Source organism: Lepus europaeus, chromosome 10 (assembly GCF_033115175.1).
Source record: "Lepus europaeus isolate LE1 chromosome 10, mLepTim1.pri, whole genome shotgun sequence".
In the NCBI taxonomy this organism is placed as follows: Eukaryota; Metazoa; Chordata; class Mammalia; order Lagomorpha; family Leporidae; genus Lepus; species Lepus europaeus.
The window spans coordinates 100098794-100121743 of record NC_084836.1 but is presented as its reverse complement, the minus strand read 5'-3'; the positions used below and the strand labels follow the sequence as shown (position 1 = coordinate 100121743).

General features: G+C 57.9%; 1 protein-coding gene across 1 annotated transcript; it reads right to left on the bottom strand.

Annotated features, from left to right (window-relative positions):
- Positions 1 to 263: 263 nt before the first annotated feature.
- XKR7 (XK related 7) lies at positions 264 to 21041 on the bottom strand. Its single transcript, XM_062204004.1, has 3 exons — positions 20467 to 21041; positions 2114 to 2316; positions 264 to 1219 (listed from the first exon to the last, which is right to left on the bottom strand). The coding sequence occupies exons 1-3, from the start codon at positions 21039 to 21041 to the stop codon at positions 264 to 266; spliced, it is 1734 nt and encodes a 577-aa protein (XP_062059988.1).
- Between the last annotated feature and the right edge of the window lie 1909 nt (positions 21042 to 22950).

The window sequence follows — 22950 nt, the reverse complement described above, 5'->3', positions numbered from 1 at the left end:
AGCTGTGAGCAAAGCCAGGCAGGAGAGAGGGTATGAAGCCCCACGGGGGTGGGGCAGCTCATGAGGGGTGTAGCACCAGTTGTCTCCCTGGGGGATGGGCCACAGGGCCTCGGGCCAGGCCTTCTGAAAGGCTGCCCCCCCACCCCGAAAGAACCCGATGATGGGCCACTCCCCCTTAGCTTGGTGGCCTTGAAATTTTGGGCTCCACACGGTGGTCAACGCGGGGCCAGCCAAGCCCATGCCTTTGTCAGGGAGCCTGTAGCCTACACGGTGGTCTCATACTCCAGCAGTTCCTGCGAGGTCCCCACGCTCCGGTACTGCACCCGCGGTGTAACCGGCGAGGAGTACTCCAGCGCCAGGATGGTCTTCCGCAGCCGGCGGTCGATAAAGTGAGCGTCCCACGCCGGGTACTTCTTGCGAGGCAAGTCGATCCGAATGACAGGCCCCTCTGTCCGCAAGGCGTGGGCCACCGGCGTGGGCGGCAGGCCGGGCCGCACCTGGAAGACAGGTGGTGTGGGGGTCCCGGCTCGCTCGCCCCCCATGGAGGCCCCATCCCGCTCGGCGCCTGTAGTCCTGGGCAGGGATCTCGGGGGACTTGTGACAGCATCGGCCGGCGGCCCACAGGGCTCCGGGGACTCGGAGAAGATGCAGCCGGCAGCCTGGGGACCCAGCATGGGCCCGTTGGGGTGCAGGAGGCAGTAATAGACACACATGAAGAAGATGCCGAGCGCGAAGCTGGAGGCCACCACGCAGACCAGGATGAGCGAGCGGAAGTCGGTGGCGAAGTTGCGGCTGGAGTACCAGAAGCCGGTGAGCGCAGCGTTCTCCAGGAGCACGAGGCAGTGGTAGAGGGCCATGCGGCGGCGGCTGCGGCCCTCCTTGACGTTGAACCAGCAGAAGATGTAGATGATGCCCACCACCATGTTGTAGATGATCTCCTCCCACTTGGACGTGCAGAAGTCCGTCTCGCCCTGGATGACCCAGAAGGTCATGACGCACCAGTGCGCCACGATGAAGATGCCGAAGTAGAGCTTGTAGACGCTGGCGAACAGCGCGAAGGCCAGGCTGCGGGCCGCGATGCTGAACAGGTGCCACAGCACCTGGGCCACCGCGCCCTTGTAGGACAGGGGCCGCTTGTCGTCCCGCGAGTCCCGCAGCACCTTCTGGTAGGAGGCCAGTGTCCAGGCCAGGGACACCAGGGAGGCCGAGGTGGACAGGGCTGTGGAGACAGGGTGGGGGCGGGGTGGGCTGGGTTAGGGGCGGGTCCAGGCTGGGGTCTGGGGAGAGGGGGAGGGTTCCGGGTCAGGAGCTGGGTTCCGAGGTGTGGGGGAAGGGGCTGTGGAGGATGGGGTTAGGTGAGGGTAGGCAGGGCTGGGTGTTCCTGTGAAGCCGGGAGCATTGGGGGGGAGGGTGGGTGACTTGAGTCTCCAAAGGGTCAAGTCTAGTATGGGGCCATTAGGGGCAGGATCTTGGTGGGAGGGTGGGAAGTCGGGGGTCCAGGACTCTGGGAGTGGAAGAGGAGGGGGGTTTTGATTAGGGCATGGAGGAGCCAGGAGGTGGCCAATTAACATATCGGGGACCCCAGGAAGGGCGTTGGGTGTGGAGAGGGATACGTGGAGCTGAGCAGAACTGAGGGTGGGGTGGGACCCTTTGTCCTGGGCCAGGGACTCATAGGGGCCTGGGCGGGGACAGCATGGGCACTGCAGCTGGGGGACACTGAGGGGCTGGCCTTGTGTTGTTGGTAGTGGAAGGGGTATGGGGAAGGAGGGGATTGGGAGCGGGGCTAGGCCTGGAGGGGTCCCCAGTATCCCCAGTGACCAGGGAGACAGGTTCTCTGGTAGCTGGGAGGCAGGGGGTCCCCAGGAGATGCCTGCTGGGACCAGAACAGCCTGGGGATGAACAGGCCAGGCCAGGGGCTTCCCCGAGGGCCAAGGTGTGTTGACTTGGCCGGAATGGCTCTGCTCTGCCGGCCGGGGGTGGGGGAGGGAGACCGGTGAGAACAGGAGCGTCCAGCGGGCTCTCCTACCTCTGAGGGCATCAAGGGGACCAAGGGTCTCGAGGGGCCTCCCCCAACCCCGCGTGGGTGGGCTCTGTGGCGGGGAAGGAGGCTCACCGGGCAGCAGGTGGGGCTCGCCGCCGTGGTGCAGCAGCAGGCTGAGCTGCAGCACGAGCTGGGGCGCGCTGCGCAGGAAAGTCTCCAGCAGGCGCAGCATGCTCACGTCGGCGCTCTCGAACAGCATCTGCCAGTAGAAGTGGCGTCGCAGCCTCTCGCCGCGCCAGCGGCTCTGCAGCCCCAGGTAGAGCGCGCGCAGGTACCTGCGGGAGGGAAGGAGGGAGGCCGGGAGCTCAGGCTCCAGCCTGGGTAATCAGTGCGCGCACCCTGCGGAGCCACCCAGCCAGGGAGTGCAGAGGGCGAAGGGCGGACAAAGGGGATCACCCAGGGCTGTTTGGGGAGCTCATTGGCCCTTCCTGAGCGTTTATGGCCGTCATTATGGGGCCGGCTTTCTGTGCTCGGAGCACCCTGAGCCTTCCGCAGTCCCGTGATCAGCCCCATTTCACAGAAGGTAAGGACACTGAGGCCCAGAGAGGTGCCTCATCAGTCCAAGGTCACACAGGAAGTAGTGGAACCAGGATTCTGGCATCAGCACCCACGCCATAACCATGAGACCACACTGCCTCTTCCTGGGAGCCTTAGAGTTTCGCAGGCATGGGATTCTTCAGGGACAATATCTGGTGCCAGCCCCAGTTCTGCTGTCACCTGGCCTGCTCCCTCATCTCACCTGTGAGTGCCTGTCTTCAGCACAGGGCGTGGGGAAGCTGCTCTGAGCCCCATTCCCCTGGATCGAGACTTTGCTGCTGATGCTGCTCCTGTCCCTTCTCCCGACCGGCTCAGGCGCCCCCTTCTCCACTCCCATCCTCCACTCCAGAGCACCCAGTGCTCTCCCTCACCCCTGACCTTTGTACCCACTCTTCCCTCTGTCTGAACACCCCATCCCTCAACCCCAGCCCACCCCACACCTGGATGATCTTTGCTTTCTTCTAAGGAAGCTCTCAGCTTTCTTCTAAAGTCCGGAGTTCAAATCTTAGCTTTGCTTCTAGTGAACTGTGATCTTAAGCAAGACCCTCTCTGAGCCCTAGAGAATCCCTCCCACAGTGGCTGTGAGGGTCCAGTGGATGAGAAGCATTTTGCACATGGAAGGAGCAGTGCCCAGGCACCAGTGCCCACAGTGCCCAGGCACCAGTGCCCACGCGCATCTCAGCCCTTCTCCTCGCCCAGCAGCCCTGCTCCACACTGCTGCAGCCACAGTCCGAGCCCCCAGATGCTCTGATTGGCAGAGCAGGTGCAGCTTTCCCTGAAGTATCGAGGGCTCCTCCGAAGTGGCCTCCCTCAGTCACTGAGCGCGGGCAGAGGGGGACTCCCAACAGAGTCTGTGACCCTAAGGCCTGCATCTGAAGTTGGGGAGCCCAGAATTTGGAGGTCCACTCCCAGAGGTGGAGTGCTGGCACTTCTGGGACATGGTTTGGGAATCAGGACCAGCTCCAGTCACAGTTGTTATTGCCAGCCTAAGGCAGGGACCAGGGAGCTCCCTGGAAGCTGGGGCCAGCTGATATACAAAGTGTCCCTGACTGAGTATTCTGGTCTCAGCAGCTGTGTGGTCCCCTCTGGGCCTCAGTTTCTCCATCTGTCAACCCAGACTCTCACCCTAAAGTGTGGCCAAGGACTTCCAGCATGGGGGTGCTCCTCCTGGCATGCATCAATGGTATTGACACACCCACAGCAGGATGCATCACAGAACTGGCGGCCAGGGTGGGGAAGGGGCTGCACCTTCAGTTTGTCCTGCAGGCAGAGCTGGCATTTGCTCTACAATGTCCAGCCCTGTGCGTTCACACCTGCTGTGCTCATACTTCTCAGGGTAGGAAGGACTCCCCCAAGGCAGGGCCCTGAGCATCTGAAACCTGCCCCATCATCCTCTGGCCACTGCCTGCACCTTGCAGGAGCTCTAAAGCCAGAGCCCTTCTTTCCCACAGCCACTGGAGCTTGGCCACCTGCTCTGTGCCAGGCGTGGTACCCTCCTGGATCCCACAGTGCCAGGAGAGACAAGCCAGGAGGTGAAGCCGATGTTCTGGAACCCAGAGAGATGGATGAATGCCTGGGGGAGGGGGTCAGGGAAGGCTTCCTGGAGAAAGAAGTGTTTGCTGTCCGTTTTAAAGTGCAGGTTAGCATTTGAAGGCACACGGGAGGTAGGAGGGTGTTCAGGTGGAAAGACCTGCTGACGCCAAGGCATGGACGTGTGGGAGAGCGTGGCCTCTTGGGGTGGCTGTGGCTCGCTGGACCTGGACAGGAGGGTTCTACTGGGTGGGGCAGAGCAGACTGGGGCTGTGAAGGCATCCCATTCTGGACGGGAGAGTTCCGATTCGATTGTGAATGTGTGCTCCTTCCCAGAAGCAGGGGTGATGGGGTCAGTCGGTAGCTCAGGCAGCCCCTCTGGAAGTCGGCTAGGAGGAAAGCCAGGACAGGCTGGGGTTTGGTCCAGGCCTGCAGTGACAGCGCTGAGCCAAGGCAGGGGACCAAGGCGGAGCAGAGAGCAGATCTGGAGGTGGCCAGAAGTGGGGGTGGGGGAGAGACCACGCTGGTCCCCAGAACTCCTGAGGGCCCCCGATCCATTCCCTCCTCCACTCCTGCAGCTCTGGAAGGAGAGAGCAGCTGGCCCAATGCAAAGGGGCCCGGGGAGCTGGGGGAGGGCAACACCCTGGAAGTTTCTCTCAGGCTGGAAGACCATCTGTTTCCAAGCCCGGGTCAGCATGAGGGAGGCCCCGGCCCTCAGCCAGCATCCATCACCATTGACAGCCCGCCTGCCCACCTCCCCGCCCACTTCCACCCCCTCCTCTGCCAGCTCCCCGCTCACCGCAGACAAAGGGCTCCTGCAGCCCAGGGCTGCTGCGGGCAGGAGCCTGGCCAGAGGAGGAGAAGCAAGGAGGCCTCTGCGTGCCAGGAGCATGGGGTTGGTGGAGAGAGTGGAGAGACCGTGCTGCAGATCGGGGGTGACAGGCCTGGGTGCTGCCTCACTCTGTCCCTTTTGGCAACAGGACCAAAACCGTGGCTGTTCCTCCCAGCTGCCACCGAATGCTCCCTGCCAAGGGCCTGCGAGATTTTCATGGGCCTAGGAGAATGTTTGAGGCCCTAAAATAAATTGGCTCCGAAACATAGGGAAAAACTGCAGAATCAAAATTAATAAATGTTTAATTAAATGTCTGCAAAACAGAACATGATGTCAGCCAGTCAACTGCAATTTGGCTTTGATTGGGTTATATATAATTTACATTTGATGTGGCTGTATTTTAACATGCTCGATAGATGTGGAGCCCATGGATGTCTCAGGCCTGCCCGGGACACGCAACCTCATTTCTCTGGGCTTCGTTTCCCCTTCTCTAAATTGGGGCTGGCACCTGCCATCCTGGCTGCATCCCAGCCACTGCAGGGAGGGTCAGAAAGGCAACTTGGCAGGGTGCTGGGCTGGTGGGCTTGCGTCAGTCCCGCTGTGTGGCCGTAGGTAGCCTCTGCTTCTCTGAGCCTTCCCTCTTTGTTGTGATGGGTCAGAGAAAAATCTGTAAAGTGCAGAGGGATGTGCACGTGGAGGGGAGCACACTCTGAGCTGGGGCCTCTGGCTCCTCCCAACTACCTAGCATCTTTCCTGAAACCTCCTCCAGGAAGCCTGCCCCATCCCACCTCCCACCTCCCACTGAAAGGGAGTTGATCTTCCCCATGAATGGAACCCATCGAAAAGGATGCCTCCTCTCAGGGAACGGAATCCAGGCTTGAGGAGCAGGTGTGCACCTGCTCTTTTCCAAAGTGCATGCCCGGTCCGTCCATCTGTCTACTGTCAGCACCTAGTGCAGGCCACTGCCATCTCCTGCCCAGATGACCACAAAGGGCTTCCCTGTGAGCTTCCTGCCTCTGCTCTTGCCCCGCCACAGAGCAGCCCGCGGGATATTCTAAATGCTGTCAGATCGTGTCATCCCCTTCGCGAGCCTTCCAAGGGCCTCCCATCACACTTGGAATAAAACCCAAGTGTCTCCCCTTGGCTTGCAGACTCCCAACCATCTGGCCCTGCCTGTTTCTCTGCCCTCCTCTCAAGCAGTGTCCCGTTTGTTCCCAGCACGCTAGATGCACTGGGGGCCCCTTGAGCCCTGCCATGGCGCCTTTGCACCTGCCGCTTGCTCTGCCAGGAACACCCCTTCCTCGGATTGTGCTGTGGCTGACTCCTCATCAGCTCACGGTACCTTCTTGGAGAGGCGGCCTGGGCCTCTGGTCCCACGTCGGCGCCTCCCCCCTCACCATATCACTGTGTCTGTCCTCGTATTCTCTTCTTGACATACACTATGAGAAGATCTCATTCATTTACTTACACATTCATTTTCTATTCTACCACATGGCTCCTTGAGAGCAGTCTCACCCTGGGACCTTGCCACTCTGTCCCCAGCATCAGGCAATCAACAGATATATACTGAATGAGTCGGTGAGTGTTTGCCTCTCCCACCTGACCGTGGAGGGTCCTGGGGTTTCTGCTTGACTTCATGGAGCCAGGACACCCTGCCGGCTCCTCTTGTCCTCGCTGCCTCATCTCTGTCCCTCCTCCAGGAAGCCCTCCCTGAGAGCCCCCCAGCCTGGTGAGGCCTCCCCTCTTCTGACGGGTCTGAGTCTTCAGCTGCCTGAGGCCCGATGGGAGTCGGGGCCCTTCAAGCTCACAGAGCGCTGTTGCCGTCCCATTTTCTGGGTGAGGAAACAGAGGTGCCGAGCTGTCTGGTTTGGATCTAATTTACAGACTCCCAGCCTTGTGCTCAGAGAAGCTCGTCTGGGAGGAAACTGGGAGAGCAGAAAAGTGTAAATTGCTGTGGGTCGGGTGGGAGCAGAGAGGAGGAGAGAAGCCAGCCGGCAGGGTGTGGACCCCGTCTCTCCCTGGCCCTGCCTCTGAGCGGGCAGCAGCACCAAGACGCAGATGGCAGCTCGCTCCCCTCTCCCCAGGCCCCTCCCAGCTCCTCCCAGAGTCCCAGGCTCCTTTACCATGGGCAGAAGGAGGGGCGGAGGATGAGGGGGATCTGAGAGGCCAGGGAGCTTCTGGGCCAGCTTCTGGATCGGGGCTTCTGGCCTGGACCACAGCGGCCACTCAGTCCCACCTGGGCCTGAGCAGGGCCCCACTGCTTCCTCTGCTGTCAGGTCCGGGTCACTGCGTCTGCCTGCCCGTGTCCAGTCTGTCCCTTGACTGCAGGGTCAGCTTACCCTGTCCATTCCTCCAACACTGTCGGTCCATCTGGTTGTCACTCAGGCTCACCCTGCGACCCTGGGTTTGCCCACCTGAATGTCCCTGGGATTACGGCCCATGTAGTCTCTCAGATGCTATGTCTGGCTGTTTGCCTGAGCCTGCGATCTGGGGTCAGCCCATCTGCCTTCCCCTGGAGGCTAGGACCTGCAGTTGGTCAGTCCCCAGGGACATGGCTCTGCTGCCTCTCGGTCTGTCTGGGTGCTGCAGGCCCTCAGCAGCGTCCGCCTGCTGCTAACTTGCCGGTTTGCCGGCCATCCGCCCCTGCCTACCTCTCCTTTCCCCAACTCTGGGTCTCTCTCTGTCTGTCTGCGTCTCTCACGTCCTCGGCTCCTCCATCTGTTGGGCCCGCGCTTCCGAGTGTGTTCTCGCCCCTCCCCACTCCCCCTCACAGCTCCTGGCCAAGAACACGCGTCTTCCAGCGGCTCCCCCGCGCCTCTCGGCTCCATCCAGGAACAGCCTCCCCGCTAGCAGCTCTCGTGCTGCGGCAGGGGCAGGGGCAGGGCCAGCCTCCAGCAGCTGCACCTGCCACTACTCTGCAGGTCTGGGGGCACGGTGTGCAGCAGTCTGGAGGATGAGGATGGTGACAGTTCTGTTCCTGATGGCCAAGCAGACGGCAGGGCTGCTGGGCCTTTGTATGCGTCCTAACGTGCAGTCCTCTGTACTGATCTTTGAGGGGAGCTGCAGTAACACAGCAGCTTAGCGCCGTGTGACTTTAGAACTCAGACCTGGCCGGTTCTCCACGGCCCCTGGGCCAGAGGAGGGATGGGGGAGATCACCAAGTCCCACCTTCTTTTTGTCTCCCTGTCACTCTAGCTGCTACCCAGGCAGCTGCAGCCGCGCACAGAGAGTGGGCAGTGCGGCCACCCCTGGGGGACCCTGGCAGGACATGAGGGACTGAGAAGCTTCCCTGGGGATTCTGTGGTTTAGAGAGGATGGGGAGGGGAAGCAGTGACAATCATAACGGGGGGCTCCGAAGACCCATCTGGTTCCTGGAAAGCCCGGCCCCTCTGAGTCATTGGTTCTCTCTCACCAAAGAGTTTCCTTAAAACCTTCCACCCTGCCCACCCAGTTCCGATATCACTGAGGCCAACAGCTGTCCTGAACCGGAGGGCATCTCTCCCACTAGTGCTGGCGTCACCAGCCTGGCCCACGCCCACACTCTCCTCTTGCGTCCAGCCCATGGCCGGAGGGAATCTTGTCAGTTCCCAGGTCAGGCCAGGCCACTCCCGCCGCTCCTAGAGCAAAACTCTGCACTCGGCCTCCCTTGCACGCTCCGCAGCTACTTCTGTCTTGCGTCTCCTGAGCACACCGAACTGCCCAGCCCCAGGGCTCTGCCTGGAAAGGCCTTCCTCCACGCAGGCCCCACAAACGCTCATTCTTCCCTGGTTTTCTCTGGTGCTTATTGAACCTGTCCCCAGGAGACAGAGGCTCCCAGAAGCCCCTGTGAGAGGGGTGAGGGCAGGTCTCCTTGGTGGTGGTGGAGGGTCTCTGCTTGCCCCCTGAAAACAATGCCCCACTCATCATCCACCTTCCTCGTGTACTTTGCCAAAATCCTCGCTGCAGCCCGGTGGGTACGATTCCCATTTTACAGATGAGGAGACTGAGGCCCAGGAGAGGGAAGGCTCCATTGCTGTCTACTTCCCTGCTGTTCAGCAGGAGCTGTGCTGAAATGCTGGTGGACACGATGGCGAGCAAGACGTATCCAGCCCATCTCAGCCTAACGGGGACCTGGACATTGGTGGAATCATCACGTCAGCTGACCACAGACTTGTTCTCTGGGTTCCAGATGGGCTCCAGACAGGCATCGGTGCCCCAGTGCTACCGGAGAAGGGTCTGGCCCGGCTCGGCAAGGGCGTGGCAGTCAGGGCAGGCTTTCTGGAGGAGATGGCTCAGCCGGGATCTGAAGCAGGCACAGGACTGGCCAGTGAAGGAGGTAGGGGAAGCCATACTGCCCAACATCCCGAAGTGGGAGGCATCAGGCAGGGGTCTGAATGGCCGTAGCTGCAAGACAGCTGAGGTGGGCCTGGGTGGGTCCTGATAGGAGCCACAGGAGGGTCTGAACCAGCCGTGATGGGAGCAGACACCACTTCTGCACGTTAGAGGGAGCACTCTGTGCTGGGGAACAGAATGTGGGGCCCCGGTGGGAGGTCAGGATGGTGCAGACAAGGGGACGCTGCCCACACGCTTCACGTGTGTTCAGGGAAGTGACCGGGCCAAGCAGCCAGAGCGTTGGAGCTGGATCTCAGACCAGGGCTGACCTCCAGCTGCATCTCACCATGGGGTGAGGTCCCGCTGAGCCAGGCCACAGACCCGGCCCAGAATGCGGGCTTTCTTCAACACATCGGGTCCCAGCTGCAGCTACCGGCCCCCACCCCAGGGGGTGTGGCCTCTCCCCTCTCCCCATCAGCTACCCCTCAAGGTGGAGCACTCCTGCAAGGATGCTAAATAAATAAATAAAGGACCTTCCTGGGGCCTGCGTTGGAGCTGGGCTAAGCTGCTACCTGAGTCCCATATGTGCATTGGGTTCAATTTCCAGCTGTTCTGATCCAGCTCCCTGCTAATGTGGCTGGGAAAGCAGCAGAAGATGGCTCAAGTGCTTGGGCCCCTGCATCCATGTGGGAGGAGACCTGCATGGAGCTCCTGCCTCCTGGCTTTGGCCTGGCACAGCCCTGGCTGTTGTGGCCATTTGAAGAGTGAACCATCAGATAGAAGATCTCTCTCTCTCTCTCTTTTTCTCTCTCCCTCTCCCTCTCTCTGTAACTCTGCCTTTCAAATAAATAAATAAATCTTTGTTTTGAAAAGCCCTCCTGGGGTTGGCATCCGAATGAGTCACAAATGTCAGGAAAGAGCGTGAGTTTACACATTTGGCTGCTGCCTCCTGCGGCACTGGGAGCTGAGCGCCACCTCCTCCTCAGCAGCCCCCTGCAGTCACAGCGCCTCTTTTTTTTTTCCCCTGGGCTAGGGCCAAACATTTCCCAGCCACTAATTTTAGGATCTGGCTGAAAAGCCGGGACCCCCTTCCCTCGCATCAGCTCCCAGCCAGGGCTGCTGTCTGCCCAGCACAGGAGCAGGTAGCCCCTGGCCAGCAAAGCTTTTGGGCTGAGGCTTGGGCCTCTCCTGCAACCCATGCCATAAGTGCCGCCAGCTCTCTGCCCTCTCTGGGCCTCAGTTTCCCCGTATGTGAACTGGGCTGGTGAGATGGGTGCAGAGCGGAGATTAAAACCTCTAGCCCGAGGCCGTAGGTTCCCAGCCCTCCCCGTTCCTGGTTCCCCCTCGTGGAGTTGGGATGCGGAGAGTCAGCGGGGCAGAGAGGTCAGAGTTCAGCCTCCTGAAGGGACCTGGAGGTGGCTGGGAGGAAGCAGCACTTCCACCGCTCCTGGGCGAGGTGGGAGATTCTCCTTGGCAGAGTCAGGGTCTCCAGCCCAGCGCTCAGAGGACTCTGGGGAACGTGCGAGGGTGTCCCGGGTGACGAAGCTGCTGGCCACCAGCTCCAGTCCGGCTAGGGAGGACTTCAGCCCAGCATGGCCGGGGCACCCTGGAAATCAGGGTACTCGTGCAAAAACGGAAGGAAGACCTTTCTCTCTGTCTGTCTCTCTCACTGTCTATAACTCTACCTGTCAAATAAAAAAAAGAGAGAGAGAGAGAAAGAGTCCAAGAAAGGAAGGAAGAAAGAAAACCCGAATGTGAAAGTGTTGGCAACTAATTAAGAAGTCATTACTCTTTTTCTTGCAGGTGTGATAACAGTGTTATGCATTTTAGTTGTGTTTGTTAAAAAGCCTAGCTCTTTAGAGACATAGTGGAACATTTACAGATGCAACCATTTGATGACTGAGATTTGCTTCAAAATTATACAGAAGGGCAGAAGGAAGGTGGGGTCTAGGCCTCTGCTCTCCAACACCCACACTTCTGACACATACACGTAGGGTTGTGCGAGTCAACTAGGGGCAGGCATTGGCCTGGCTGCTAAGCCCTCGGTTGGAACACTCGGATTCCATATCAGAGTCCCTGGGTTCTAGTCTTGTCTTTGTAGCAGATTCCAGTTCCGTGCTAATGCAGACCCTGGGAGACTGTGGTGATGGCTAAAATACCTGGGTCCATGCCGCCCACATGGGAGACCTGGATGGAGCTCCTGGCTCCTGACTTTGTCTTGGGCCAACTCTAACTTTTGTGGGCATTTGGGGAGTGAACCAGCAGGTAGATGGGGGAACTTGTCTGTCTCTTTCTGTCTCTCCTCCTGTCTCTGTCACTGACTTCCAAATAAATACATCTTTAAAAAAAAGAAAGAAAATATAGATACTCTTTAAAAATGTGGGAAAATCATGCATCACAAAGTCCCAAAGTCAGAGCTACAGGTTCTCAAAATTCCCCAGCTGATGCAGCGGTCTCTGCTCCGAATTCCCTGCCCAAGTCGGCCACCTGTATCTGAACACCTCTGGTGTTCACACCCTGGGAACAGCCTGACTGACAGGGTGACCTTGCTTGTATTCAAAGGACCCTGCACTGTGGTCTGTTCCCGCACCATCTCTGGAGCCACAGAACACGCCTCCTTCCTTGATAGGAGGCCAGTGGTGAGGGTTACTGAGACTTAGGGCCCCCAAGGCTCCTCTCCCACCCCCACCTTATTATTAAAAGCCAGGAGGGTGGGCTGCTGCTTGGACCAATAATGATAGCAGTAGCAGTGTTTTCTGAACATTTACTATGTGACAAGCCCTGTGCATTTCTAGGATCTCAAGACATGTTTCTCAGGACCATAGGGGTGGCTATTATCACCATTCCCATTTCATGGCGATGCAGGAGCTCACCCAGGGGCACGCGGCCAGGAGGTCACGGTGCCTATCTGCACCACTGCCCAGAGCGCTCAGCTGCTCTGCTTCCTTGTCCAAGTCCTGGGGAAACTCACCCAGATGCTGGAGCCCCTAGTGGGCCTTTACAGACACAGCAGTTCATGTCAACATTTATGGAGCACCTGCTGCATGCAAAGAACTTTCTCCATCTCCTAAGTCAGACACACTTGTGTCCTCCCAGGAGCCCAGCGTTAGGTGTTCCTGCTATGTCTGCTGCATTTCCGTTGCAGGAGCCCCTGGCAGTCGAAGGCACAGGGCACAGGTGTCACTGACCTCAGTGCTGTGCTCACCACAGCCAGGGGCTTCCCATTGACTCAGACCACCAACCCTGGCCCGGCCACCACCAAAGCCTGCTTCAACAGACTTTGCGTTTTAGGAACGTGCTATAGGTTTGCCAGAGCTGGCTGGGCCACTTGCTGTGGGGCACAGAGAGGCACAGGAACAAGGCCTCAGCTCCACCACAGGCTTCTGATCCAGGTGGGTGGGCGATCACTGGGCCTAGGGCAAGTCTGAGAGGAAGAACCCAGGAGGTTCCCAGTGGACACTTCATAGACAAATAGAAAGCCCAGATACTTTCCTTCTGCTTTGCAAAGTAATGCAAGATAGGCTGTTTGGCAAGAATACATTTAACTGGCAGACGGTAGCGTAGCTGGGTGGTTAGCATGTGGGCTTGGAGGCCTGGCGACCTGGCTTCCTAGCCTGGCTTTGCTGCTCACTCATGGGGGCCGTTCCTCTCTGTGCCCCAATTCTCACGTCTGTGAAAGAGGGCAGGCGATACAAGCTGCCACAACCTGAGTGCTGCTGGGTGCTGAGCGCCCTGCAAAGTGCACTTCACTAGGGCCATTTACATAAGAACTGTTATTATTCCTGTCACAGAGGAGGAAGCTGAGGCCCAGAGAGGTTAAGTGACTTGCCCAAGGCCACACAGCTCTTCATCACTGCACTCCCACCCGGCAGGATTGTCACGAAGATGAATGTTCTAACCTAAGTCTTAATAAGGGGTAGCAATAATTTCCAGCAATACTTGCCTTTTTAAAAACAAGTGAATGTATACATGTATTTCTTGGTTAATTAAAAACCAGAGGTCAAATCTTCAAGCAGTACAGAAAACTAATTAGGAAGCAGCAACGTGCCTGGCCCACCATGCACCCGAGAGGCCGTGAGCCAAGGGGAGGTGTCTCAGTGCCCTTCTGTGCTGCCTGAGTTCCAACAGGAGCTCGTCCACAGACAGACGACACAGCCCAGCAGTTTCTATCTTAGACAGAAGCTGACCTTTGCCTGGATAGGGAGGGGGCGGAGGGGGTCAAGGGGCAGAGGGTGGCGTGGGTTTGCTCAGAAGAGACGGCATTTGGGCTTGGCCTTCAAGGATGGGCAGAATTTCACAGCCTGGGGGAGTGAGAAGGGGAACGCGGGCCAAGGATGCATCGCAGGGCCAGGGTGCAGCAGGTCTTCTGGGGGCAGGTGGCCACAGTCGTCTGTGCCAGCCTAAAGCTCCAGGGGGCGGAGGGCAGCCAGGGCTGCCTGTGGGCTCCAGGGTGGCAGGGCCAGGTGGACGCAGCCTGGGAGGAGGGCAGAGTGGGCCGACAGTGGAGGCTGAGAAGATTTTCCCTAAGATCTCCCCAGGGAGGAATTTGGAAGCCCAGACAAAGGCCCCATGGCCACTGGTGAATGGAGAGGCCAGCAGATCTCAACCTCCTTCCTGTCTCCAGGGACCTTCACCCCAGCTGCCGGGGGTGGGGGGGTTCAAAGCCATTTCCTGGCAGCCCTCCCCTCCCTGGCTCCCTAGGGCTTCTCCTGTGTGGTCTTTATAGATCAAACAGGGGACGCTGGGCCCAACTGCCGCCTCTGAGTCTGTTAGGAGGAGCTCTAATGGCCTGTAGCAGCCGGAGGGGCAGGCAGAGGAGGGCGGGGGAGGGTGGAGAGGGGTCTCCCAGGAGGTGGGTGGGGAGGCAGTCACAGCAGGGAGGGACTTTGTGGCTGGTCACAAGGTTCGTGTTGCAGCTGTGGACTGATGAGCCCAGACAACATCTTAGCCACGTAACCAGTACACCAGAAAAGACACAGCCACTCACTGGGGTGATGGGGAGTGGAGTGAGAAGCGATCTGAAAACCGCCATGGAATCCAAGCCCTGAGCTGTTTTATGTACAACACTACAAGAAACAGTGGAAAATGGTCATTGTGGAGCACTCCTGTGCCCCAGCCCCTGTGCTCACACAACGTACTATCCCCCCGCCACCCAAGCCACAACTCCAGTATTAGAATGACCATTTTGTAGGTGAGAAAATCAAGACACAAATTATGCCACTTGCTCCAAATCACAGAAAGTGGCAGATGTAGGAAACACTGATCCCAGAGAGTGGGTTCCAGACCCCCACCCTCCGGGTCCAGCAGAGTGGGTTCCGGACCCCTACCCTCCGGGTCCAGCAGAGTGGATTCCGGACCCCCACCCTCTGGGTCCAGCAGAGTGGGTTCCGGACCCCCACCCTCCGGGTCCAGCAGAGTGGGTTCCGGACCCCCACCCTCCGGGTCCAGCAGAGTGGGTTCCGGACCCCCACCCTCCGGGTCCAGCAGAGTGGGTTCCGGACCCCCACCCTCCGGTCCAGCAGAGTGGGTTCTGGACCCCCACCCTCCGGGTCCAGCAGAGTGGGTTCCGGACCCCCACCCTCCGGGTCCAGCAGAGCAGCTGAGGACCAGAGCAAGAAAGGGAACCCATCCACACAGCCTGCGGCAGACCCCTGCTCGCCTCACCGGGGCCTCCTCACTGGGGCCTCCGCACAGGGGTCTGCAGGCTGCCTCTGGCCTCCTTCCCGTCCACCTCCATTCAGTAGGCAGAGTGGACGTCATCAACCTAAGAAAGACCTTGCTCCCCACCCCCCAGTCAGGTTCTCCTGGGCATCCCGTGTCTCAGCTGATGAGGCCCGGCACGACCTGGCCCCTGCCCACTCGCCCACCGTCATCCCCTACACTCACCCCTCGCTCTGCTTCTGCCACTTGGTCTTCTCCCCTCTCTCTTCCTTCCCTTTGCCTGCTCTCTCCCTTCCTAAGACCTGCCGGCAGCTCCCCCTCCCCAGGTCAGCCCCCTGCCCACATGCCACCTCCTGCCCTAACCCTCTTATTGAAGTGCCACATCCTCCTCCCTGGCACTCTGTGGGGCCCTGCCCCAGTCTCCTGCCCTGCTTCATTTGTCCATTGCACTGACCACCGTCTGGCCTAATACATCTTGGGTTTTTTTTTTTTTTTTGACAGGCAGAGTGGACAGTGAGAGAGAGAGACAGAGAGAAAGGTCTTCCTTTTTCTGTTGGTTCACCCAACAATGGCCGCTGTGGCCGGTGCACTATGGCCAGCGCACCGTGCTGATCCGAAGCCAGGAGCCAGGTGCTTCTCCTGGTCTCCCATGTGGGTGCAGGGCCCAAGCACTTGGACCATCCTCCACTGCACTCCTGGGCCATAGCAGAGAGCTGGACTGGAAGAGGAGCAACCGGGACTAGAACCCAGTGTGCCGGCGCCGCAGGTGGAGGATTAGCCTATTGAGCTACGGCGGCACCCTAATACATCTTATATTACAGATATTTTGTTTGTTGGTCTCCCCATTAGGCTACTGAGTGCCAAGAAAGCGAGGGTTTTGTCTTGCTCGCTGCTCTCTCCCTAGCACCTGGAGCAGGGTCTAGTATACGGCAGGTGCCCCATAAATATCTGCGTAGACTGCAGACTACATGAATGGCTGCCTGCCACTGGCCCCACGCTCCGCAGGGAACAAAGCCCAGGCTGGTGGCAGTAATCATTGCCAGGGCTCACAAGCACTTTATGACAGGACTAGCTCTTTTCTCAGCCCTTGGTAGATAGACACTATCCCACTCGAAACAACAGTCCCTGAAATTCTAAGGGATGAGAGATGATGTGGCCCGGCAAGTTCACATGTAAGAAGTAGGAGGGTCAGGATCCGAACTGAGCATTCAATCCAGAGTCCATGTTCTTAACCATGGTGCCAAGAACAAGAGAACGGCTCCTTCCCAGAGGGAGCCCAGCATGTGCCCTGCATGGCTGGCAGGGTCAGTGCCTCTCTGGGCCGCAGGGCTTGTTAGGATGCAGAGGGAAAGTGCTGCAGACTAGACAAAGAGGGGGGACAGATGGAGGACCCCCAAAGCCCAGCTATCTCCCTCTCTCCCCATTTTGGGGTCCCCATAACCTGACAGCCTGGGAGGAATCCCATGCCAGATCAGCTCCCACTAATTGGCTTAGCAATCCATGCTTATCCAGGCAAAGCTCGTGCCCAGTGAGTCCAAGATTAGGGAAAGCAGGATTCATGGCTTATTGCTCTGCTGCCCACAGGGTCAGAGGAGACGGAGGTGGGACTTTAATTGGCCTAACAGTCCTCGGTGGCTTAACAGCTCAGGGGGGTGGGAAGGAGGCAAAGGGGTGAAGACACAGGCTGGTGTCCAGGTAGAGCCAGCTTCGTGCCCCACAAAACGCCCTGGCCCCTCTCCTGGGGACTGTATCCAAAGCCACTTAGCTTTGGGATCCCCTGGTGCAGCGAGTGTGTGGTGCCAGGGAGAGAGCTGGGCTTGGGAGCTGGATGAGTCTGGGCAGGCACCTCATCTCACTTCCTCAGTGGTGCCTCTGGGCAAGTTAGTTGACTTCCTGATCTGATTAATGGGTATTTCAGTAGCACCAGGGGGAAGGCTTCTGGGTGAGATGAGACCACGTGCTTCTGCCACCTCACTCAGGGACTATTGGGACATGGTGGCTGTGAAGGGTTCTCAGGATTCCCTCCCAGCTTCACCCTCTTCTGGGTTTCCTTTTAGGTATAAAATAATAAAAGCTTTTGTATTAAAGGACCTTATTGATGGTGCAGAGCTAGATCAAAGGCTATGCGGAAGATGGGCCCATGGATATGTTTCCTTCTGTTAATACTACTTTAGAGAACTCTGCAAATTGGGAGAGTTCACACAAAAATCCCAGATTCCCATTTCTCTTGAGAAGTCAGGACTTGAAAACGCTGGGTCCACAACTTCTCCTGGAACCCTGAGCTGGAGCAGGCAGTATCTTCCTGTTGTCTAGGACACTGCGTGTCCCCGAATGTCCTCTTGTCCCATGTACCATGTGCTTGGTTTGTTACCTTCCTGGCTCCCCAAAGCAGTTGCACTTTTGACTTGGCATTGTACAAGCCTAAGGATTTTCCTTGTTACTCTGGGCTGGCCACTCAGAACACCAAGGGAGCATTTCATGTGGTGAGCAAACATGTGGTGCTACCGTTGCTTAGTTTCTAGGAATGTCAGCCCCAGTGGCTTTTCTAAACCTTCTCTCTATTTCCTCCTATTGGATCAGACCCTAGGCCATGTTGGAATCCAGGGCTTTGGGGGCAAGGTCTAGAGGCTTTAGCTCTGGTAACAGACCTAGAGTTAGAATTCCAGCTTGGTTGATGTGACCTCATGTGGGCCTCTCACGTCCCACGACCACTTCTATGACATTGCTCCGAACTGATCACAGAATGCGAATCTGGAGAGGACAGTCTGCACTCCATTGTCCCTTTCCAGCTCTCTGCAGTCCCGAGCCCCACTTTTCTAAGTACTCATTGTCTGGAGGAGAAGGAAGCACCCAGCAGGCCACTAACTTGGTTCAGAACTTCTCAGGAATGTAGGGCTTGTCAGGAGGCAGAGGGAGCAGTGCTGTGGCCCTGACAGAGAGGGGGTATTCAAGAGAGGGCCCCCCAAAATCTAATCTGAGGACTTTAGTGTGGTACAAGCAGCAGCCAGGGCCCAGCACCATGCCAGAGAGAAAGGCATGTCTCCTTTTCTCCTGGCCAAGGTCATCAAATCTAATCTTCTCATTTCACACACAGAGAAACTGAGGCCCGGAGACAGGAAGAGCCTGGTGCAAGGTCATCTAGCAGGCTAGTTATGAAGAAGTAAGACTCCCGACAGTGCCCCACCCCCTGCCTGGCACAGTCCTCACCACACTGCTTCCCATCCTTCCCCATGGAGCTCAGCTCCCTCCCCACTTTCCACATTCTTATCTCAGCACAACAGAAGCCCTTACTTTCTATCGTCCTGGAATCTCGGAATCTCAAACTCATAATTCTTTGCGCGTGGGGGACATGTTAGTGGCAGAATTGCAAGGTAGATAAATTGAACTGGGGCTGCGAAGGCAGAGTCCTAAGTCCCAGCTTTTCCAGTCCCTAGCTATGTGACCTTGGGCAAGGAGGCCCCTCTCGTAGCCCCCAGCCCTTCATCTGTCAACCAGGAATTATAATGCCAGCCACATGCTAAGACTATTAGGAAGAATTCAGGAGATAAAGCTGGTAGAAAGGCGACCAGTAGGCTTGGCTCAAAGTGAGTGCTTAATAAAATAATTGCTTCAGAACTGTAAATTAGGGACTCAAGCCTACGTCATGCCTAAGTGAGATGGTCCAGCTGTGACAAAGGGAAGGGCAGACAAACTGGAGTCCCTGAGTCTCAATTGTTACAGGCCTCATACTGCTAGATTCAAACGTTTTGCACAACTCTGGGTTTTAAAAGTACTATTCAAGCCACAGAAAGTATTCCTGTAAGACCAAATTCAACTTCACAGCCGTTAGATTGTTTATCCCTGCAGAATCATCTCATCCTGAATCCCTCACTTTATAAATGAGGGAGAGTGGAAATAGCTCTTTCATCTGAGCAAGCATCCGCTCAGTAGACCCTCAGCCATTTCCAGCCACTCCCCTGGGACCCCCTGCCTGTGGCCATTTTTTGCCCTATTTTAGGGAAACTGTTTATGTTCAAGAAAGAAGAGAAGCATTCATTTCTTGTAAGTGGATTCTGAATGGGGGAGGCAGGTAACCAGTGAGTCAAGGGGCAGTTGGCCCACTTTAGGCTGAAGGGAAAGGGGAATGAAGCTTTGGCTACCAAGAATAGGAAGTTACCATTTCAGAATCTAAAAATATCTCTCACCATCTGTCCACTCGGGCACAGAATGATAAATGCAGATTAGTTCCTGGATGTAGACATGAATATTTGTGTGTGTCCAGCTAATAATCATAACAACAATGCCTTGTGTAGCTAGAACTCCACCCCCTTCCCCCACCCAGGGCAAGCTAGGTGGAAAGTACACATCATCTTGGCAGGCATGGATGGGGAAACCAAGGTAGAGGAAGAACTGACAACCCAGCAAGGGTGACACAGCAAGTGAGCAGCTGGGACAAACCCTGGGAGTCCTGTTTCCAACCCTCAGCCCAGAATGGAATCTTCTGAGTTAAGCAAAAATGTGTTAACAAGTAGCGGAATAAATATAACAGAAATAATCACCCTGTGTATCTCCAGAGTGACTTCTTCCATGCTTCCCCCACATCTGTTGCCATCGTGATAACTCATTACATTTCTGAAATAGGAGACAGTCTCAGAGCCCTCATCTAGACCTTTCCCTGGTCGCCCCAACAGGTCAGGAAAATGTGATGGTAAACCAGCAAGATGCAAAGTACAGAGATTCTCCCTTGTTTCCCGGGTGAGGAAACTGAGGCTTGGAAGGAGGAGGGGGTCTGCTCGCCTAAGAGCACACGGGAACTAAGTCCCTTTTGTCACTGACTGGTAGAGCCTGAGGTGCTAGAGCACCTTGGAGTCACGGAGAGTCCCTTTCTCCTCAATTAACACAGCAGCACAGCAGGCACCTTGAATTCTGGCAGGGGAAGAAGTCTGCAAGTGGACAGCTTAAACAAAGCCTCAGCTTTTACCCTGCTGTCCTAGGGTTAAAGGGAAGCTGGTGGCCACTGAATCTCAGACTCGAGATTCCAAATTCCCTTGGCCCTGTTGGAGGGAGAGGGCACTGGGGGAGCCTTTAGGAAGTTGGAGTCAGAGAGCTTCCAGTTGGATCTAGCATACACGTTCCCAAAAGGCCCAAAAAGTTTAGGCGGGATATTCATTTGGCTGCCTCAAATTCTGTCTCTCCTGGGAGGTTGGGACTGGGCTCATTCCAAACTGAGAATGTTTGGGAGCAGGAAAAGACTTCTGAGATCTTTCCAAAGCCTGGGCTCGGCACTCAGACAGGGGTGGGCCAGAGCTCAGGGCCCTCCTCAGCCGCACACCCCTCAGATCTCTCTCTTCTGTGTTACCCCATCACCTCCTCTCCTGACAGGCAGAGACATGGCACTGGGTTGGTCAGGGTTTAGGGGCAGAGGTCAGGGAGGAGCTGCAATGAGGGGAGGGGAGGTGGGGCGGGGGTCAGCACAGGAGGGGGCCTGGAGAGGTCACAGCAGGGCTGGAAAGGCTGCTGCCCCTGGCCACCCTCCACCCCCCCGACTCAACCCCTCCACCTGCTCTTCTCCTACCTCCAGACCTGGCCGAGCTGCAGGAGGTGGATGAGGGTCTGCAGCAGCCAGACGCAGAGGCGGCAGCAGCGGCGGCGGTAGGTGCTGGCCGTTGAGGGCGCGGGCTGGGGGCCCGGGTCGGGGCTGCCTTCTTTGGTCCTGAAGGCGGTGGCGCTGTCCTTGGTGCTGATGGCGGCTCCGCCTGCACCGCTGTCCTTGGTGCTGACGGCGGGTCCCGGGGCCCCCGCGGGCTCGGTGTAGTCGTAGACGAACCAGCGGAAGCTGAGCAGCTGCACGACCAGCGAGGGCAGCAGCACGAACAGCAAGGTGAGGCCGAAGTAGGTGTGCTGACCCTGCAGGTAGTAGGAGGCCGCCAGCCACAGGTCCGTGGCGCCGTCGGAGAAGAACACGAGCAGCGCGCACAGCACCCAGCAGCAGTCCCGCAGCTCGTAGCGAGGGCCAGGGCCCCCCGCCTCGGCGCCTCCGGTCACCGCCGCCGCTTCCCCGCGCCCGCCCGCCCCGCCGCGGACCCCGCCGGCCGCCCCCTCCGGCCCCGGGCCGGCAGCGGCTGCCGCGCCATCCGACTTCGCGGCCATGTTGGCGGAGCAGGCGGCGGGGAGCGACTTCCGGGCGGCGGAGGGGGTGCGGTGCGCGGCGGGGAGGACCCTGCGCGGGCGGCTCCCGCCTCCTCTCCTCCCTCCTCGCCGCCGCCTCCTCTCCTCCTCCCTCTCCTTTAATTATTCATCCCTCCCGGCGCCGCGCCACCCGGTACCCGCCCGGCGCGCGCGCACCGCCTCGGGATGGGGCAGCCCTCCGGAGGGGCGGGAGAGGGGCCGGGGAGGGGAGCGCGCCCTCGGTCACCTCCGTCCTTCCTCGGGAGGTGGGGCCCCGGCCTCTGGCTTTGCGTGTCTTACCTCCCCCCGGACTCCACTTCCTTTCTTCTTGATGGCCCCCTCCCGTCCTCTTCTTCCTCTGATCTGCTGTGTTTACCTCCAGCGGCCTGGGCCGGCCAGGGGTGGGGGTCAGGGAGTTAGAAGTAATTTGCTGGGGGCCTGGCTGCTCCGGCGGACCCCACAGCAACCCTGTGGCAGTCGTGCATGGCGAAAGCACCCCTTCCCGGTGACCCTGGTGCTTGGTACAGTGCCACCCCCTCGGTGATCTTGGGAGGTCCCTTTCCTTATTGTCTTCGTTTAGAAGCAGCGAAAATTGCCCCTCTGAGAGTCGTCGCCTCTTCCTCACTCGCCCTTCCCCTCTATCAGGGACTGCTCGCTTGTGGTCACAGGAGGTTTGGAGAGCAAGGGAGGGAAGGGACAGCATGGGGGCAGAGAGGCAGAGAGCAAAACACTGCGTGGGCAAAAGGGCGAGGGCAAGACCTGGAGGGCGCGTTTTCAAGGAAGTGTGGCCCGCAGATGGGAGTGGGTGGGTGGGAAGATGGGGAGGATGCTGGGGAGTTCTGAGGGGTTTGGTCCTAGAGGGCCGGAAGGTGGCCCTCCTCCAGTAGCACACCGGGAATCTGCAGAATTTGCGCAGGGGAGCTCTGTGACCATGCCAGGATTTAGAGAGCAGATCCAGCAGCAGGGTAGAGAACTGACCACAGGGAAGCAACCTGGGGCTGGAGAGACCAGGGGAGATTATAGCAGTGCGGGAGGCCCCACTGGCCAGGGAGACCCCTGCCCATCCCCACCCCCCAACCTTTGTTCAGATTGGCGTTCATATTGGAGCACCTCCTCCTGGCCCGGCGCTGTTCTAAGCACTGCACAATTATTAACTCATTTTATCCTCACAGTGTGTGAGGTGCTTTGCCTTTCCCCCTTCTATTTTACTAATGAAACCGAGTCACAGAGAAGGTAATTAATTTGTTCCGAGTCATGCAGATGATACTAGAGCCAAAATCAAGCCCATTGTCTGGCTCCAGAATAGACCTTGCTACTCTCAAGAGGAGGGGGTGGGGAAGAGCAGGAGAGGAGGGCAGAGGGGGTCGGGAAATGGTAGGTAAGGGAGGATGAAGGGAGCCAGCTGTCCTGGGCCCTGAGCAGCCATCTGCAGTCCAGCAGCCTGGCATCCCTTCAGTATCCAGGGTCTGTTTTGGTCTCAGCAATGCTTAGGAGGTTGGGGTACCAGCTGTTGCCCAAAGCTGAAAACAGAGGGGGAAGAGTTAAGGATTAAGAGAATTTTCCAGGCTGGATTCGAGGCTGACAGTCCGTTATCCACCAGTGTGTTCAGATTAGCAGGCGTGTATGTCGGTTGGGCTGGAAGAGCTGAATCCCAATGTTAGTTATAAAGCAGGATTTCTGCCTTGACTTTCTCTCCTATAACACTAGGCAGGGAGACTCCAGGGGTGCACAGAGCCCCTGGATGGTGGCAGGCAGGGGAGAAGCTGCGGACAAGGGTACCCTCCTGGTCCTGGGCCAGGTCCTGCATGTCTAACCTCTGCCTTTTTGAGGCTGCCTGGGTGGGGCCTGGCAGAGTCAGGTTCCCATCTATGGGCCTTACCCAAATGGAGGC

What these genes read in the sequence shown, in the direction of transcription:
- XKR7 (XM_062204004.1), bottom strand. Translation starts at nt 21,041, where the DNA reads ATGGCCGCGAAGTCGGATGGCGCGGCAGCCGCTGCCGGCCCGGGGCCG. An exon ending in CAGCTCGGCCAGGTCTGGAG is followed by an intron (nt 2,317 to 20,466) that starts GTAGGAGAAGAG and finishes TCCCTCCCGCAG; the next exon opens with GTACCTGCGCGCGCTCTACC. An exon ending in CGAGCCCCACCTGCTGCCCG is followed by an intron (nt 1,220 to 2,113) that starts GTGAGCCTCCTT and finishes CTGTCTCCACAG; the next exon opens with CCCTGTCCACCTCGGCCTCC.